This window comes from Quercus robur, chromosome 8, assembly GCF_932294415.1.
Source record: "Quercus robur chromosome 8, dhQueRobu3.1, whole genome shotgun sequence".
NCBI lineage: Eukaryota > Viridiplantae > Streptophyta > Magnoliopsida > Fagales > Fagaceae > Quercus > Quercus robur.
The window spans coordinates 33,497,910-33,518,580 of record NC_065541.1 but is presented as its reverse complement, the minus strand read 5'-3'; the positions used below and the strand labels follow the sequence as shown (position 1 = coordinate 33,518,580).

General features: G+C 34.8%; 1 protein-coding gene across 2 annotated transcripts; it reads right to left on the bottom strand.

The window, feature by feature from the left end:
* Positions 1 to 721: 721 nt before the first annotated feature.
* Positions 722 to 12,648, bottom strand: LOC126695266 (E3 ubiquitin-protein ligase COP1). 2 transcript variants are annotated; one of them, XM_050391946.1, is made up of 13 exons: positions 12,195 to 12,648; positions 10,117 to 10,194; positions 9,209 to 9,364; positions 7,507 to 7,863; positions 6,182 to 6,339; positions 6,011 to 6,076; positions 4,834 to 4,912; positions 4,165 to 4,278; positions 3,965 to 4,063; positions 2,785 to 2,889; positions 2,026 to 2,205; positions 1,200 to 1,310; positions 722 to 1,123 (listed from the first exon to the last, which is right to left on the bottom strand). In XM_050391946.1, the coding sequence occupies exons 1-13, from the start codon at positions 12,525 to 12,527 to the stop codon at positions 953 to 955; spliced, it is 2,007 nt and encodes a 668-aa protein (XP_050247903.1). In that variant the 5' UTR covers positions 12,528 to 12,648; the 3' UTR covers positions 722 to 952. The 2 variants fall into 2 exon arrangements, with proteins under 2 accessions (XP_050247903.1, XP_050247902.1); XM_050391945.1 differs by having other exon boundaries at positions 4,165 to 4,320; positions 12,195 to 12,646.
* Positions 12,649 to 20,671: the final 8,023 nt, after the last annotated feature.

Here is a 20,671-nt window from a genome sequence, read left to right as displayed (position 1 = left end):
AACTGTGTTAGTGTAAAACGCTACTCCTTTTTTTTTTAATAATGTAATTTAACAGTTCAAAAAATGAGCGTGGACAGTTTTTATCCTTCTATATTTGCCACAATAATGAATAACCGCAGAACTTGTGGTCTACAAAGTCTGCACAATTCAATGCTTCGTTTTTTCCTTGACAAAATGACATGTTCACTCACAATTTACGATCAGCTAGCTAGTTTCGTAATTCGTACAAAAAGAAGTTTCTATAAGTAGGTAAAACTCACAAAAAGAGGAAAAGGTTTACGTTTTTGTTCACTTTTAACTCACGATTTTTTATTTTTTATTTGGCCAAACATAAAGTCTACTCACATTTTGCTTTTTCATTTTGTTTTGGATGTGTACACTAACATATGCGCAGGATTAATATGAGACATTCAAGATTTGGTTTTGACCTATAGATCCAACTCACAGAAATACAAGCTTTCTAGAGTTTTAGTTTATTCTAAGCATTTCAGATTCTGGATGAGCGTTGATAACGAAACCTAAACATGGCCTAAATAACTTTGCAAACCTATCCCACATTATACAAACTTTGACCCACATTATTCACTAAGATCCCACGTAAAAAAAACTTCAATCCACCTTACTTGCTAAGAAATAATTGACCTACATTCTACGGTCATTCTTCATTTTCTGTATAAATTTAGTCAGGTTCAGGGGAGAGAGAGAGAGAGAGAGAGATCAATGGCTTGGGCAAATATAATTTCAGCTGCACTACCTTTGACCTATAAATAATAAATTTTACACAACCATGGCCTCTAAAACCTACCAATCTCCACATTTAAATGACATATACATTTAGCAAAAAAGAATGACATATACAAAAAAAGAAACATTACATTGAGATGTAAAACAGATATTTTCAGCTTAATTTCACTGCTGCTCTCATAGTATGCTGATCTTTCCCTCTAACTTCTCAAGCCACAAGAACTAACACCTTAATCGTGCCCTGACTATTAGCAGTTAGCATGGTAGGGCTATCGCTCTTCCAGCATACAGCACTAATAAAATAAGATGCCATATCATCATCTGCATCATCCAAATCGGGAGAACCAAATCTATGCCGAGTCACAGGCCTGGAGATTTCCTGCAGAGTGAACACCAAAACTTAGCTTTGTTTCAAGGTTACATGTTGGAAGACTGCTGCTTCGGATATTACTAACCTTATGGTAGACAAATACTTCATTTGTCTCACTGCCACATGCAATGTATTCGCTATTTACTGTAAGGCCAACAAAGTTTTTCTCATTTGTGTGTCCTCTAAAGGTACGAACCTGCAAACATCATTCCAAAGAGGAAATTTGAAGACTTTGTCATTGTATTAATTTAACACTAATATCACAGCAGTAAAATAATAACAACAATAAATTAATTTTAAAATAAAATAAAAACACCAATGCCTCCCACAGCCAAAAATTCAGAACCGCCATTAGTTTGCTGAATTCCATTTCCATTGAAGTGGGAAAAAGGCGAGGAGTCATGCATTTTCCTTTCAATTAGTATTTAATAATTCATATATTGTAAGAAACTCATCAACTAGAGTTCATATGGATGAATAGAAGGAAGACCAAAAGTTAAATCTTCTGGCTATCGATGGCTACAAAATTATGTAAAGCCTTTGTTTTACTAACAATTAATTTGTCTAAAAGCCTTCAATGGAGCATAAAGTTACTGACAATTTTTGGTGCACACTGCAACTGCCGTCTTCCAATAAGCTCTAGGTCAAATAACACCTCAAGGGAGGGGGTATTTGAACCTGGATGTCTTGGAAACAAACAGGAGGTGCCAACTAGTTGAGGTGCATGGTTCTCGGCTATGTACCATACACATCTAATCTTAACTGTTAACATAAGATATTACCTTATTTAATATATGTATTTTATAATAATTGATGAACCGTTAAGATTGGGTAAGTACGGTACTTTAAAAAGTGTGTGTATACACAGACAGACAGATAGATAGCTACGTATGTATGCATGTAGTACTTACTGGCAAATTTTCCTTCACATCCCATAACCGTAATGTGCTGTCTGTAGAAGCAGAAGCAAGCTCATTGTTTGATAAGAATTTCACATATGAAACAGCTTTCCTGTGCCCACTGAATACATGGACTGGATGACTGATGTTTCTTAAATCATAATAGTGGATTTGATGATCTGCTGAACCAACCTGAAGGGAAATAAAAAACAGAATGTTTTAGAGGCTAGATTCCAAAGGAGATCAAATATTAAGAAAACATGTCCATGCCATTGGATAAGGCAATGTATGACTGATTTTAATTATAAAAGTAGAATGTGAAATTCTTGTTTATGGGATTCAATTTGGAAAATAGTTATCAACAGATTACCCGACTTTAAAATGCAATTACAACATAAGTAGGATCCTTTGCTGCACAATAGGCTTATCCCCATAACACCAAATCCACCAAAAATAGTCAAATAGCTGATCTTGTCTATGCATGAGCATGCACACAACTTTACATGTGGATCAAACCAAAGAATAGCACTATTACACTGATCATTGTCTCTCTTTTTTTCTTTTTTTTTTGGGGGGGGGGGGGGGGGGGGGGGTGGGGGGGTGGGGGGGGGTGTTGAAGGGGGTATGTAATGCACTACACATTGTCAGCAGTGCTGACCAAAGCACTAGTTCAGCTCCACATTGATTTGTTGTGAAAATCAACAAGAATCCAATGCAAAATGACTTAGCACCATACATTTGTCTTCAAAAATGTAAATGAAAGGCACATACCGCAATGTAATTGCTAGATCCAGGATTATATTTGACACAGCATATATTTGCTTTCATATCAATATTAAGAACGCTAGCTTCATGCTTTGTGCACCAAACTTTGACCTGTTTGTCATACACAGAAAAGATGCAGCATATGGTTAATTTAGAGAGGGTCCACAACTGCTTAGATATCACATGTTGAAAAGGACATAAACGATGAAGTATTCAAAAATTCAACATTTAATCCAGAATCTAAATGTACAGACAAAAGATAAAATTTAACCAGGTCATTGGTATTTGCTTGATCAATTATTACCTACTAACTTTCTCCTCACACAATGAGCAAAGTTTTACATTTTACCTCTGGCTATGATTTTGCTAATGTTGGTATGATGGATTGACGATAAGCCTAGGAATCAAACTAGACTTATGCTTAGTTCATGTGAGGCAACTTTCTTCATGCCTTCCAGTTAACCATAAGGAAGTACAAGTACACATAAAGGAAATAAAGCAGTCCAAATGCTTAAATGGCACATTTATACCAACTGGAGGAAAATAGGAGTCACGTAATTAGTGTGGACTATCAGTGAAGCTCACCCATGGAAGAGAGCACATCAAACACGCAAAACCAAAAACCAGATGCATATTGCACTTAGTTTCATTACAGTACTTTACTGCAATGTCCAAAATCGGTGTGTATTGGATCATTGATAACAATACACTCATGTCCACCAATTTCACACTATGGAAATTTTTATTTTTTATTTTTTATTTTGATAAGTAAGAATAATTTTATTAAAGAAAAGACTACAAATAAAGATTTATGTAGAAAAAGACAGCGACTCTAAAAACATTGAAATGGAGTCACTATTCATAAGACCCCATTCACAAGATCAGTCAAGTAAGATACAAGTAAAAGTTACCAGCAACTGAGTCCTCACATTCAATTTTGATTATGAAGAAGTGTAAAAATGCATTTAAACAAACTATTAGTGGAGAGGCCTACTAGAACTAATACCCAATCAAGTCTGAAGCCCAACCGATGTGGGATTTCCTAACACATTCAATGCATTAATTTCACATGCAAACAGAGCATATTATCTCCTCAACTTGTCATCTCAGAATGCTATCAAATGCTACTTGATAGATAACTAAAGCAGCAGACTTGGTTAAGATAGAAAGGTATGTTGCACAGTACCTTATAATCATCACTACCAGATACAAGCATTGATGGTTCTGTACGTGAAAAATCAACACTCCATGCACGTTTTTCATGCTCTTCATACTCCATCACACTCTGGAAAAAGGTACATGTTACTGAGATAAGAATCTTAGAGGAATAAGAGCAGACTATATGAGTAATAGAACAAGATTTGCCATCATGCTTCTAATCATTACCTGCCGAGTATTTACATCCCAAACCGTCACAATTCCCTCATAATCGCTACTAGCAATGTAGTTCTTATCAAAGTTGTTCCAACTCAAGCAACTTAGTTTTGAACGTGTTGACATCTCCACAACAGGATAGTGCATATTAGTAGGTTCATTCACAACCTAGAAAGCAATAGCTAGAGAACAGTCACCAACCCAACTAAAGAGAAATATATAGTAAATAGTGCATTTTATCAAACTGATACATCAACACTAGAGCCCTGAAGTAGAATCTGTTGCCATTAAATGAACAACTTAATCAAACACAATATAGGCCCCCGTCAGCGGAGATTCACCAATAGTTGAGGCAAAATAATCAGAACTTCCATTTGCAGAAAGCAATATGAAAATTTATTGGAAGACATAGAAATGGCCACCAAAACTAGGGAATATCCTTCTTCAAGTGATCAATTTACATAATGATTACTTCAGCTAATTTCAAATATAGTAGATATTTAACAAGGATTATGTAATGAAGTCAAAGAACTTTGAGAAGTGTTAGCCAACCAGCCCATCATTGTCTCTTGTATGTCCTGTGCATCCAGTCTAAGCCAACTTTCTATCCCACTTATGCTCAGCAATTATGGATAGAACCAAAAAGCAAAAGTAAAAAAGTACTTTAAACCAAAACCTTACCGTGGAGAAGTCAAAAACTTTTATGCACCGAGAAACTCCAGCGGTAGCAAACAACTCATCATCACGGTCAAATTCAATGCTGCAATAAAACATGGTCAATTCTAAAGTCCAGCAGATTGTAATAATCATGAAAAAGCTATACAACACACACACAGAGAAGCTACATCAAAAATTTAAGAAGCAACATCCACAAAGTCTCATATTGCACGCCTACACGAATCATTTTTTTCATATTGCTCTATCTTCCATTCAATTACAGACCATCATTACTCGCAACAGACTTTCATTTCAACTTTATCTGGTCCTTGTAACAGAACAACTCTTTTCTCCATTAACAGTAATAATTTTCCAACTACCAGGGTAGATTGTAAATGTCCAACAAAACTATTTTGTCGTGTTAAAGATTAAACAAAGAGCTGAGATTTTATATTGATTTTTTAAGTTATAAAATTATATTCAACTAAGAAGACACAATAGCACAACAAGAGCAGGGATTTGCTTTCTTAGTCATTTGTGACATGACGATACACTGTTTCTCACATGTATGTGCATGTCTCACACTAGAACTTATATTTGGGGAGCAAAAATGCACTAATGCTCTGTTTGTTTTGGCGATAATGTTTTCTAAAAAATGAGTCATTTTTCAAAATGTATTTTCTATAAAACTATCTCATTTTTCTATGTTTGGTAACAACCTTAAATGAGTTGAAAAATAATCTTCTAACTTCCCTTATTTAGTTTGCTGTGAGATAGAGTTGTTTTCCAAAAAAATTTAGTAACAAACAATCTCTAAAAATAAGCCTTACTTTTTCTGTTTACTAAAGATAGTTTTCCTTTTACTAATTTTTTTTTATGCTACAAAATACTGGAAAACACAGAAAACTATCTTTACACAAGGTTTTCTATCGAAACAAACGGAGTAAGAATAAATATTGTTGAGTTATTTCATTGCCTTCTAAGTTACCAAACTGTCAATGCATTGATAGAACAGGTTTTTAAGTGAAAGTAATCTCAAAGTTTAGTACTTTACTTCAATTACTATTAAATACATACAGGTACACCAATTAATGTATAAATTATTTTGTGAATAATTTCAAATGGCCAAACCAAACAAGTTTATCAACCCAAACATTCAAATCCAAAGGGCCAATCATGATGTGCAAAACAATTAACTCACCTTGATACTATATTGGCTGAGTGGAATAGATCCCCATTCCTAAGTTCAGCTATGACCCTCAATCGACTGTTTCAAAAGATCAAAAGAAAATTGCAGATGAACTACTCGTAGATGAAAATAAAACACGATAATATAGCTAACTCAAAAAGAAATTGAAGATTGAAAACATACCTGTACTGAGTGAAGGTAGACAACACTGATTGGAAATCTGCAAGGCCAGCGTTATAACCCTCTCTCGGTATAATACTTTTATCCTTTTCTAGCTGGTTATGTGGTTTGTTTGCCAATTGACGTCGCTTTTGTAGGTAACACTCTTGTAGGTCATTGAACTGTAGCCAAAGAAGAAAATATGAACGATTCTCAATAGAAGAAAAATATGAAGATTTAGGGTTAAGTGAGAATAATAGAGAGAGACAAAGCGAGAGGAAAGAAAGAAAGCCCATACCTTAGCATATATTTAAATTAGGGTTAATATCATGATGACAAAATTACCCTTATTAACATGCTAATATGAAAAAATAACTAGAACTAACTCTTAACATGGGACATACGTTGTTTTCCTTCTTGGCAGTTTGAACTATACAATTCTTGCAATAATAATCAATGTGATGCAGAACACTGCAACCATGAAATTGAAGAGCATGAAAATAAAGGATAGAACCCTATGAGTCAACACCTAGGCTTGCTTGGAGTCAGCACCAAGCAAAAGTAAACCTCCAGAAGTCAGCACCCAAGTTGTAGTCAACACCATACCATGGAGACAATCTCAATAGAAATTTTATTCATCAAAATAATCCCCCTTCATAGGAGTAAAGTACTTTGCTTATATAGGCTACTAAAGCCCAATTCTAACTGGCATAGAAAACCTTGATTGACTAATCATAAAAATACCCTTGAATTTAAATTAAAATAATATTAAACCTAAAAAGATACTAGAGCCTTAAATAAAATACAGTTGACCCCAAAAGTAAATTAAAATAAATCTTTCCTTGGGCTTCCCACGTCACATTGCAAATATGCACTAAACCTAATCACCCTAGAAACACTTGTTTTACAATAAAGTCCAAACTAGCATATACCAAGAACAGTTTCTGAATATACATCCTGAACATTTGCAGGCAGAATCAGACTGTACCTGAACCTCGGTATTTATTTTTTTAGTTTAGTTCGGCAAGAATTTTATTGCTTCTATATAACTATTAGATTAAAAAGATGCCCATGCCACTCCCAAGGGGACTCCAACAAAGCACAAGTATACAAGAGAGGAGATCCCATGCATAACAACATTAAGATTTCGGATAGCATTTAATATGAAAACCAACATACAAGGTGATATAGTAGGTTTTTGACATTTTTCACTTTTCAGTGTCTACCCACTAGCACTAGCTAACATTGTAGTTCACAGATTAAAGATGGTTGCCAGGCACAATAACTATTCAACAAAGAAAACAACTAGGATAATATTTCTATGGATGAAACCAAATAAGATAACAAACCTGTGCATGGACCCGCTTTTTTCTTGCTACAGATGAACTGGATTGGTTGATGAACTGTGAGTCTGATCCACTTAAAGCATCCTTTTTCTGTAGTCCGTGAGAGATTACATGAGACTTTCCGTCTACTTTCTTATTTTGAAGATTCCATGTAGCCAACCCCTTACGTGCATTTAGTGAACCAGAGCTAAGCTCACTGGTGTTCTTATCTATTGATGATGGCCACGGTTTTCTCACACTAGAATCATCTCCAAGCATACGCAGTTTCACAGAATACCTGTCCCTTGTACGATACAACTCCATTCTATGTCTCTCTACAGCAGTTACGTCTTCTTTAATAAACTGGAGATCAGTTTGTACCTACAAAAGAAAAGGAATTCTTATGACCTAAATATCAATTAATGTTATTGTTTCAGTGAAGATTGACCAAAAGCTGGTTAACCTAAAGTAAAAAAACACATAGGCAGGAGTGAGGGCACCTAATTTGATGAGTCCACCTGATATCTCTAAAAGACATCAATAACACTCAGTTTGTTTCAATGTAAAATATTTTCAAATGTAAAATATTTTACAGTAAAATATTTTCAGTAAAACATTTTCAAGTGTTTGGATTGTCCTAGACACTTGAAAATGCAAGCACAAATCAGCCACCATCAACCACCACTGAGTGCAAACACAAACCACCAACAATAGTACCAAATCCAGATTGGGAAGAAGGAAAATAAAAGGCCATCACTGCTGTTGCCACCAACCGGCCATCATCAAAACTGGAACCCACCCCCAACACCATACCCAGCCGCCAAACTCAAAACAAACCCCAGCAAAACCATACCCAGCCACCAAAATCATACCCATACCCAGCCGCCAAACTCAAAACAAAACCCAGCAAAACCATACCCAACCACCACAACAAACCATCAATCACCCAACACCATACCCAGCCGCCAAATCAAAACAAAACCCAGCCACCAAAACCCAAAACTAAATCCACCTACCAAACTCAAAACCAAATCCACTACTGACAACCCACTCATCCAGATTTGAGAGATGTGGCCTGAAAGATATTAGGAACGAGGAAGAGTGCAGAAGGGAGGAGAGAGAGACACAGCAACCCAGATTGACGATTGGCACCACACTTACTGCCGCAACCTCTATGCTGGAGACATCGACGCCAACCACCTCACCGCTCACCAGTAGGAGTCCCAATGGACTGCCAGAGAGAAAAGAAGAAAGTGGAGGGAGAACTTGAGAGTGAGAAGATATAGTAGTCGTGAGAGAGGGAGAGCAAAAACTGAGAGGGACTGAGTTGTGAGGAAGTGAAAGTATCAGGTAAGAGGGAGGAGAGCAAATGTAAAATGTTTTACCAAAATTTTAAGTGTAAAATATTTTACACAAATTTGTCTAGGTTGATTTGGTTGACTGAAAATATTTTACTTTTGACTAAATATTTCACTACAAAACAAACACTGTAAAATGGGAAAATATTTTCCTGAAAATATTTTCTATCGAAACAAACGGAGCGTAAGTAACCATCAGCTTATGGGGGAAAATGCCACCTTTTATGGCCAACAATGCAATAGGTTCCCAAACATAATACATGTTTATGAAGACACCAAAGAAAGAGGGAAAGCAGGTAGCAAAAATTACTTGCCCAAATCAACATGACTAAGCTGTAAAAAGAGGGCCCAAACTGAAGGCAACAAACCTCATTCAGCTCATCAACTTTTTGCTTCCTTAAACAGTGCAAGAAGGTCATCAGTATTTGCATATTTCTCTCGGCTTCTTCTTGTTCCATTTTTCTCTTCTTCTCTGTAAGGAGCAATAAGAGGGTGTCTAGCTCCTTAATTGATACTTCACAACCCTGCCACATTTTCATTAAAAAGATAATTCATAAAGTTTCTATTTTCCTAATCGGTAAGAATTTTTATTAAAACAAAATGGGCAAAGCCTAGTACACAACATGAGGAGTATACAAGGGACCCATCAAAGAATGTGTCTAAAATTACAAATATCTAGAGAAAAATAAAATAAAATACAATATAAAAGTAGAAGCATGAATATGCAAGATTTTATGAATTCTTTTCTTTTTTCTTTTTTGATAAGTAAGATTTTATGAATTCATTTTAAGCTTATGAACTTAGGATGTCTCACAAACACAATTTATATATATACAAGTGCTGCTGTAAAAAAAGGTCATCACCCTCTGTTTGTCCTATCAAAGTAATGCACTTTAGGAAATTACAATCTCATATCGGGACAATAACAAGGAAATTTATCATTAATTAAATAGAAACAAGAAAGAACTACATAAGCCCTAGGAAGCACGGACACGGATAAAATTATAACATAAAACAGCCAGTACAACACCGGTATGACACAGATATGACACAGGTACAGCACCGTAAATGAAGTGTCTATGCTTCCTAGCATATGCCCAATCAATCCAAGAATAAAGCTAATTAACCATATAGAATGATACTAAAAGAAAATAGACTGGACCCTTAGGATCACAACATAAAATAAATGGCCCCATAAGACAATCTCGATATGCAAACTGGAGCAGGATAAGCAAATGTAATCATAAAAATACATATTAGTCCTTTGAAAACTGACCTGTTGTAATGAATGACGAAGATGTTCCACAGGAGAAGCAGTTTTTGATATTTGTTGAGCAGAAGCCTTCTTCAGTAGCTACAAATGTGGTACAGAGAAACCGTATAACAATAAGCTGCATTTTGAAGTAGTTAATTTCAAGATACAAATAATGCAAAGCATTATATGTGTTCAAACTACACATATAATCCAAAATAATGATGCTGGTTTGTTGTGGGTTATGGCGGAGTATTAGTGAAGGATGGGAAACTTTTGCTAATCATTTCTCTGTTGTGGTGGGGGATGGATCTCGTACTCTTTTTTGGCATGATAAATGGACTGGGGATGTCCCTCTTAAAAGTCTTTATCATCAATTATTTCTGTGTTCAGCTAATAAGGAGGCTTGTATTTCTGATGTGTTAAGCCCTTCAGTGGGTGATAATGATAGAGTGTGGAGTTTAAGATTTCAGAGGGAATTCAATGATTGGGAGTTGGCGGCCTCCTATTCTCTTCTTCATTTCATCCAAACCCGAATCCCTAGGGGTGGAGGGTGTGATAGGCTTTGTTGGGATCTTAATGGCAGTGGGAAGTTTGATGCTCGATCTTTCTATCATAAGATTCGTAATGCAGCTCACTCCACCTGCCCTTGGAAGGGTATTTGGAAAGTTAAGGTTCCTAAAAGGGTGGCTTTTTTTATGTGGACAGCGGCTCATGGTCAAATTCTAACATTGGATAACCTTATGCTTCGTGGGCGCCCTTTGGTGAATCGATGTTATTTGTGCTGTTGTGATGCGGAATCTGTTGATCACTTGTTACTTTCTTGTCCGATAACTCATTCTTTGTGGATGCATATGCTCTGGTTGTTTGGGATCGCTTGGGTCATGCCAGGTTCAGTTGAGGACTTATTATTCTGTTGGTTTTATTGGCTTGGGAAGCATAGTTCTGATATATGGGATTTGGTCCCAGGCTGTTTAATGTGGACTATTTGGTCTGAACAGAATCGGCGGGCCTTTGAGGATGAGGAGAAAACTGTGGTTCAGTTATTTGAGTTTTGCCAGAGGACCCTCTTTGATTGGTCTCATTGTTGGGGTTTCTCAGATTGTTCTACCCTTACGGATTTTATTTCTTCTATTAGAATAGTTTAGGGGCTGCTTTTTGTCTTGCTGTTTTGTTTTTCCATTGTTCACTACCGTGAACTCTTTTTGTTTCTCTTACTTTTCTTTTCTAATAATATTCTCTTCTTACTTATCAAAAAAAAAACAAGTAACGATGTTGTTAGCTATAGTGATTTCACAAAAGCAACTAAACATGGAAAGGAAGTTACATAAACTAAGCCATTAGGTTCAAATTTGGCGTGTCCGCACGTTTAGCTTATACTACATAGAAACCTTAATAAGTAATTCCTTCTTTTGCAAAATTTACTGAAGAACTTTCACAAACTTTCACAATTTTGAGCTCACTTACATCTAACATTATTTTATGGTAAAAAAAAAAAGAGAAAAAGTTAGGACTTACCACGATCAAATGAATCACAATCGGCCAATCCAAGCCACATTACAAAGGCAACTGACAGTGGTTTTTCAACATTAATTATTTGCTAGTAAATGATTTGGATTTCAATTTTTAGTTTAAATGACTTGAATGAGGGATAAAAAAGTACAAGTTCATTGTATTTAATCCTGACTAAAAATACGAAATTGAAACGACTAGTGAATTTGAAATAAACTCTCGCTCTCTCTCTCTCTCTCTCTCTTCTCTTATAACTGGTGAATTTCATATTAAGCAAAGCTAATTCTCGAATAACAACTTAAGCGGCTAATTCAAAGTATCAGGCATAGTCAATGGTAATTCGAAACTGTTTTCCTCACTTACCTCTGAAATTTATTTGATATAGAGAAGAGAAAAGAGATTAGAGCAAAGCACTTGAATCCAATTCAATTCAATTATTAATTAGCTATAAATTAAGCAAAATTGGCCACATTACAAGGCAATCGGAACTCGTTTTTAAGCATCAATCATACACTAAATTAATCCAAACCATTATTAGGACTAGTCAAAGCAAAATTCCGAAGTTAATTAGGATTTAGTGGAGAAGGAACCTTGTCGAGCAAGAAGTTGGGGAACAAGTTTTGGATGGTGAGGGGCTGTGAACAGCAAGGGCAATCGCTCTTGTGGCGAAGATGGGTGACGATGCACATGTAGCAGAAGCTGTGGCCGCAAGCTGTGAGAAACGCGTCTTTGATCATCTGCATGCATATCGGACACAGAAAATCCTTGTCCAGCTCGTCCCACTGTTCAACGCCGGCTTCTTTTTCAGCACGAGTTAATACTGCCGCCGCCGCCGCCGCGGCTGGGGATGGCGATCGCTTTGGTGTGTCCGGAGATGGCTTCACCACCGCGGGGACTACAGCCCCCGTTGAAACTTCCTCCATATCTCTCTATGCGTGTAGAAATTCTCTCTCTCTCTCTCTCACTATATATATATGACTATATCTCTCACTGTGTCTGTGTGGAAATCATCAGCTTGTTTGGAATTGAAATGTGAGAGCGGAAGAGAGAGAAGAAGAAGAAGAAGAGTGGGAGTGGGGCCCATAGTTTAGGTTGTGAGGGTGAGAACCGCCCACGTAATCAGGCTCAGCGCTTCCTAAATTTTGTTTTATTTTGGCTTTTAATTTTCACTTTTGCTTCAATATATTTAATTTCAATATTATATTTTGGGTAAGTGTGTATATAGCTGAAAACTTTTAAATATGTAAATAGTATTGTAGGACCTATTTTAATAAAAAAAATTACTAAAAAGTGATGTTTGTTGGTCCCGTAAGGTGCACTATTCATGCAAAAAGTCAACATTCACGGCTAAATATAAAATAAAATAAAAAAGTTGAAAACGCAAACGCAAAACGTAAATTATTCGGATCCAAACGCCACCTTTAGATAAGTGGAACAACTTTGGTGTCTAATTAAGAACAGTTTATCTAGATTTTTATTGAAAATGTACTAATTACTAAAGTATATATATACATTGAAAATTTTTGAAAAAGTGATAAAAAGCTAGAAAAAAAAAAAGTTTTAAAAAACTGTACATAAAAACTAAAAGTTAAAATTTAAAGTTAATGCCAAACACACTCTATCACCAGATTAAATGTTAAGAGCATATGGCTCATCTCATACAAAAAATTTTGTCTATTTTAACATAACTTTTTTTTTTTTACATACTTACTTTTCAAAACATTTCATATCATATTATCTTTTTTACATTACATTTCATTAAAATATCAATTTCTCTTGATTTTTTAAAATTATTTTTCTTTCTTTACACATAACCACCATCTACTTTTTTCCTTCATCCTTAAAAAAAATTTTAAAAAAAAAAACTAAGGCTGTTTTTTGTTTCGGGTGTAAAAGAAATACAGAAAATATTTTACACCATCGGTTGTGTTTAGGTTGGCCAAAAAACTCAGTCAAATTGAAAAGGAATTTCAGTTGACTGTAAAATTTCACACCCTTCATTGTAAAACCATTTATACTTGTATATTTCACCTTCAAACAAATGACACCCATTTTCAGCTTCTACTCAGAGAGAAAGAGAGAGAATGCTCACCGCCACCCCTCTCCAATTCCACTGTCATTTGTGGCCGGTCCTCTCATTGCTGATCAAGGTAAACTTTTCCTCCATCTTCCTCTCTCTTCCTCCAGCTTTCTCTCTCTTCCTCCCTCTACCACCATGTCACAATCTAACCTCACTCTCTTTCCCTCTCTCACAATCAGTGTCTAATTTAAGAAAGATTGAATTCCTTTTGTTTTGTTTTTTGTTTCTTTTGTTTATATATTGACATTTTCTATTATTATATTTGTTTGGAAGATGAGCAAATGTGAGAAACTAGTAGAAAAATGTGTTTTTCAAAGGATTTTTAGGAACACAACTAAACACCTGAAAATATTTTACCCTCTAAAAACATTTTACATCGAGCCAAACACAACGAAAATATAAAATAAATAGTATTAGTATAAATTTATACAGTTATTGTAGCAAGCTATTGTAAATTTATATAATTATACATTGACTAATATAAGTCACTTTTGAGTAAAACTGTGTAAATATAACACCTATGATAATACCAATGGAAAAACAAAATCAAACATTAAGGGCCTGTTTGGTACATAATTTCAAACACATGTTTTCAGTTTTTAAACAACATTATACGTATTTCCACACACTTTTTCACCCACACGTATTTCTACACATGTTTTCAAACAACAAAACATATGTGTTTTAAGTGCATGTATCAAACACCCCCAAAGGTCCAAAAGTATGCTTTAATATCTTTTTTTTTTTTTTTTTTTTTTTTTTGAGGAAACATTCTTTCTTGTTTCTCTCTTACTCCATCTGCCGTAATTATTTCCTGACAAGGATGCTTCATTTACAATATTCTTTTTCACAAAAGTTGCATTAAAACGTTTGTGTTAGTTTTCTCACACACCATTAACATCACTTTGTTTTCTTCCAATACTAATAGTTTATCAGCTAATGGTGATCACGTAATTGCGCTACCACGCTAGAAGGAGCCAGGTTAATTAAATGGAGTACTTGTTAAGGCAAGTACAACTGTACAACTAAACTAAGTTGGGCAGTAGTTGTGGATTAACTTTTAATTTAGTTTCTTTTCAAAAAAAAAAAAAAAAAACTTTTAATTTAGTTTATATAATTTATTTGTTTATGTATTCTATTTATTTATTTTTAATAAATAGCCAAAATAAAATTTCAGTGAAAGTAAATCCAACACACACACTAAACAGTAAACAGACTATTTTCACTTGTAATGTAATCATTTCTATATATCCTTCTTATCATATTCTTACTCAATCCAAATTTGATTTTCTTTTTTGATGGAAATGCATTAATACATTTTTGTTTTCAAAATTGATGATTCGAATACATTGTAGATATCTTGTGAAAGAAACAGAATTGTAGTTGCAATTTAGGGTTTGTTTGTTTTGGGTGAAAATCACTTCCGGAAATGCTTTTCCGGAAATGAGGCTGTTTGGTTGGTCCGGAAAATTCTATTTTCCGGAAATTGAAATTCGTTGACCGAAAAAAATGCCTTTGACCACGGAAATCATTTTCCACTTTCATTTTCACTTCAAAACATTTCCGGAAAAAGAGAGAGAGAGAGAGAGAGCGCGCGCGTGAGAGGAAACACAGAGAGAGAGAGAGAGAGAGAGAGAGAGAGAGAGAGAGAGAGAGAGAGAGAGAGAGAAAGAGAGAGCAAGCGCGCAAGAGAGGAAGAACCGACGACCGCGATCCAATCCGACGACCGCGCGCGGGAGAGGAAGAACCGACGACCGCGCGCGAGAGAAGAAGATCCGAGATCGCGATCTCTCGAAGAAGGCGAGATCGCGATCGCGCGGTCGTCGGACTGGATTTGTCGTCGTTGATGATTTTTTTCTAGGTTGTGGCTTGTGTTTTTCTGGATTTGTGTTTTCCTTCTTCTTTTCCAAACACCAGAAAATATTTTCCGGAAAATTTTTTGAAATGCAACCAAACACATGGAAACATTTTCCTTTCCGGAAAATAGCATTTCCGGAAAATGAAATATTTTCCGGAAATGCTTTTACACAAACCAAACACAGCCTAAGTGTATCATACATCTCCACCCCAATAAAGTGTAACCTGTTACAAATAAACGTGGATGGCGTAAAGCTGAAAGGAGTGGATTTTAAATTAAGGGCATCGGGGTGTTGGTACCGTAAGTGATTATCATTATCAAGGGAGCTGTATTAACTGTGCCCTATGCGAAAGAACTCATGTAGGTGTGGGCACTGAGGTTTGAGCTTTGAGGAATGAGGAATCAAAGGCAATTGTTGTGGTGAGAGCTAAGTTTAGTTATTGGCTTATTATTGCTAAGGAATTTTGGCCTTGCATTCATTGATGCTCCAATGTGGATCATGTCATTGAGGATGCAATTAAAATAGCAGTACTGTAGTTAGAAATATTTTTCCATTTCTGGGGCGAATCTAAATTTATCAATAATTTTAAAGTCTATATACTCTATATAATAACACACGTGTGTATTTTTTTTTGAGAGGTCACACGTGTGTGTATATATAGAAGATTTGTAGTTTAAGCATGTCATTAACAGAATTTATTATATAGAGTAAATTGTAATTTACACTGTGTCATTTTGATTTTTTCCTCTAAGTCTAATGTAACCTTATTAACGATTTGAATAAAAACACTTAGAGTCTGTTTGGATACTGCTTATTTTGCTGAAAACTAAAAACTAAAAGCTGAAAACAATAAAAAAAAAAGGTTATTGTTCACACGTTTGGCATTGTTCATAAGCCTAAAATCACTGTTCATGGACAATGAACAGTACCAGATGCACGTCAAAGAAAAAAAAAAAAAAAAAAAAAAAAAAAAAAGGCAAAAAATGCAACGCAATACCCAAATGTCACCTTATATCCATGTTTGGTGTGGACGTGTTTGTAAAGTGTCAAGAAAAAACCTACAAACTTAATAATCACTAGTCCAATCAAACATGACATATCATTCAAAAATATAATCCTTAAAATCTATTTCTCTCAATCACTTCCCTTTCAATCTCCAACCCCCATCATTCGCATCTCTTCAAATCGGAAAGCCCAAAGATATATCTTGTCATTGGTTGTTTTTAAAACTTAAAACTAAATTGCTCCTTGGGTTATAACTTATAAGATTAAGGAATGTGGATTTCACGATGGGTTTGATATCTAAATGCTGAGTATGGCAGTCGGGAAGTTTTTTTTTTTTTTGGGTAGAGTCTACATCATGTTTGGTTGGGGTAAAAATGAGAGAAAATAAAATGAAATTAATGGAGTTTTCCACTTGAGCCCACCATTTTTTCCCCACTCAAATTGGGGATAAAAAAGGAGAGAAAATGTTAATGATAATGAAAGTCCAAAATTGTCCTTAATTTGCCATCTTTCTACTTTTAATAGTTGTTGCAAGGGGAGATTGAATCTTAGACATCTCCATTAAAAAGATGGTAAAATAATAATTAAACAAAAAATTTATGAAGTTTTAAGTTTTAATACGTTAAAACTACATTGTTTTTTAGCTAAGGTGGCACTTAACGTCCACCTTAGCATCAAACATGGATGTAAATATTTTTTTGCAAAATGTTACCAAGTGTTAGGGGTTCAAATCTAAATTTTTAAATATTAAAGGGCAAAATCAAAATGACCCAAACTGTAAGATTGCAAATTGCAATTTATATTATTGTATATAAGAAATCAAGTTAGTTTTATAAAATTCAAGATGGATTTTTTTTTTATGTCATGTGTAATTATCCTTTAAATTATATTAATCATAATTAATATTATTTAAAATAATTATGTGTAATTATCTGTGGGGGTCAAAAACACAAAGCACACTAGGGTTGCTAAGAATTTAGGATCAACACAACTAATTTCTTAATAAAAAAGGGGGAAATTCCATATTGGAAAGATCAGATAGATGATTAGAGATGGATATAACTGAATTGAGATCTTATATTGATGAATATCGGTTTCCCAAGGCACACTCAGAAGAAAAAAAAAGGAAGGAAATATAAGTTTGGGCTCTTCTTTCTTTCTCTCTCTTGTTCTTCCTTAGGATTTTTTTATAGATTTTCCCTCCTATTGTCCTCCCCTTCCTTTTATAGCTATCTCTCCTCCACAAGTTGTCCTGCTCTTAGCTGGATTTAGAGGGATACTTGTCCTATTAGCACCTCCTCTTGCCATTTATTGTTCACAAAGATAAAATTTTGGGGTGTTTCTACTATTTAGGCCAGTCATTCAATATTTAATATAGCTGACATTAAGTAGGAAGAGCTCATAAATGTGGAGGTGATTGTTATATTGGCCTTTGCATCTCCTTTGTGTTTCTCAGAGATGACAAGCGTAGAGGTGTCCTCGATAAAGCATCTGGCAGTTCCTCGGGTGGATTATGTCTCCTCTGGAAGGATGATCCCTCAGATCACCTCGGCAATGGGTCCACACGGTCCCCCCCTCTATGAGGCCCTAACTGTCTGATACTTACAAATAGGTCGAGCCCATACCACATGTGGGGCTTTCGTGAACATTCTCTTTGGATTAGGCTCTTCGGAGTAAATTCGGCCCAGTCTCCCACATTATCCTTTAAATTATATTAATCATAATTAATATTATTTAAATATTTTAAATCAAAGTCTTTTTTTTTTTTGTTAAATAAATTAAAGGGGGCTACACATTAGAGTGTAAAAACTGTTTTAAATAATATATAATATAGGCAAAGTAATTAATTTCATATAGTTTCATATAAATTGAATAACAAATACCACTTTTATATACCTTAACATATACAATATAATATAAGAGAGATATGAAAATAACAAAACTGAAGTGAAAATTTTTATATTCTTTTAATAGTTGACAAAGTAAAATATGTGTCAAAATTTTAACGATGAAAATCATGACATCTGTTCTTTATGAGATATATAATAAGACCCTAAGCATATCCCCTTCAGTTATCAATACTGGGAGGATAAAAAAAATGACAGGGCAAGACCCTAACCATCGACCCCTTGACTAATCAACAGAAGGAGTCTATAACTTGGGGATGAAGATGAGAATAGCCCAGATATGTTACAAGAAATTTGAGTCCATTCAGCTAGTTGCTTTGGCTATTAGGAGTTTACTTCATTTAATTTTTTTCTAATCACATATAAATGGATAACTCCCTCTTTCCTGCATTTTCCCAAAGGTAAAGTCTAAAAAGAACAAGAGATAATGAGATATCCCTTGATTATTGGAGTGGACAATAATAATTGAATTAGTCAGTAAATATTACATACCAAATGCATGTAAACTCCAGCAAAATGATATTTTCATAGGAAATTAAAAAAAGAAATGATAGGAGTATTTTGTTACGGAGATTTTTAACTCTTTTTTTTTTTTTTTTTTTTAAGAATCATTTTAACTTCTTTAACATTTCATCGCTTGCATGCAAGTCTTCTAAAAAAAAAAAGCTTGCATGCTTGTCAAGATGTCATCTCTTATGTCTTATCTCTCTTTCTCAACAAAAAAAGTTGTCATCTCTTCTCAATAAAAGACTTCCCTTTTCCCACAGTACACACAATGCAAACAATTGGTTTCATCATAACTTAGAGCATAGCATTTCTTGGCGGAAAAAATTTAGTAATTTAGTACTACAAAAAACTATTTTATCTATTTTATCACCTTAAATAATATAAACAATACAATAAAATAATATATCTACTATAATAAACAACAACCATCACCACCAACATAATAAAATAATATATCTTTTAATAAAATATTATTTTTTCTTTTACCAAAATATTTAATGCAGCCCACTTTTGCTATATTTTGATGGTAAATATAGCATTTTAACAAAATCCCTACAATACTAGTGCTCTTAAAATAGTACTATCTCATCCAAATTTGCAATTCGCTGGTAGTTCTATTTTCAAGCATCCACAACAGAGAGTAGGAACATCAAATAATAATAATAATAACAACAACAATAATAATATGATTATGATGTAGAAAATGCTCAAGTATTACCAAGAAATCTTTTTTCCCCAAAATTACCAAGAAATATCCCCCACCCCCCCCCCCCCCCCCCCCCCCCCCCCCACATTTAGAACATAGTTAATTATGGAGTCTACTTAAACCAAATAAACATTTAGCTTTTATGTAAAAATTTTAAAATCTTACTTTTTATCACTTTTCCAAAATACAAGTTAGACAATGCAAAGGCAACCCCAAACCCCCCACACACAAACACAGAAGTCACGTAGCACAGACAGCTAAAGTTGCTATGAATAAACCAAAACAAGAACTGTGTCAGAAAAAAAAAAAAAATAATACCAAAACAGGAACTGTGTCAAGCTGTCAATTAATGAATGGGTGTAGTGGTGATCAAATTTGGTACAATTCTCTTGCCTTAAAGGCTACGGGCCTGAGGCTATCTGAGTAACAATTCAATGGTCAGTTCCTTATTTTGTCCATAATTCAGTTCCTTGCCATGCCAATGCCACACCCTGTCAAAATCCGAGGCTTCATTCCATGCCAAATGCAGTACAAAATATGCAATGGTTCCATACCATATATTACCATTAGAAGAGAGATGCACTGTAACTGCGTGAGCCTCATCACAAGGAAAAACAGAAACTTCACATTCGGGTCATCACTCTCTATTCGTCACCTTTCTTGCCTGTTTGTTATATAACTATTCCACAGCAAATAGGAACAATTTGCTGTGGTATTTTTTTTATGACTAAAACAACCTTATCTATTTTTCATAATGACGTATAAGTCCCTATCCGGTATAGGTGAGATGGCTAGGAATAGGAATAGGAATAGGAGTAGGACCATAATCACATTGGCACCGCTACAAAATCATGACCCTTTATTTTACCTTTACCAATCCAGATCTTATCTCCATCCTCCCACACATATTTTCTTTTTCTTTTTTTGAGAGGAACATCCTTGCAACTCTTTTTTTTTTTGAGAAGAGTATCCTTGCAACTTTAATTTACATAATGATAAGTTC

What these genes read in the sequence shown, in the direction of transcription:
- LOC126695266 (XM_050391945.1), bottom strand. Translation starts at nt 12,527, where the DNA reads ATGGAGGAAGTTTCAACGGGGGCTGTAGTCCCCGCGGTGGTGAAGCCA. An exon ending in GGGATGTAAATACTCGGCAG is followed by an intron (nt 4,064 to 4,164) that starts GTAATGATTAGA and finishes ACCTTTTTCCAG; the next exon opens with AGTGTGATGGAGTATGAAGA. An exon ending in ATGTGAAGGAAAATTTGCCA is followed by an intron (nt 1,311 to 2,025) that starts GTAAGTACTACA and finishes TGATGTTTGCAG; the next exon opens with GTTCGTACCTTTAGAGGACA.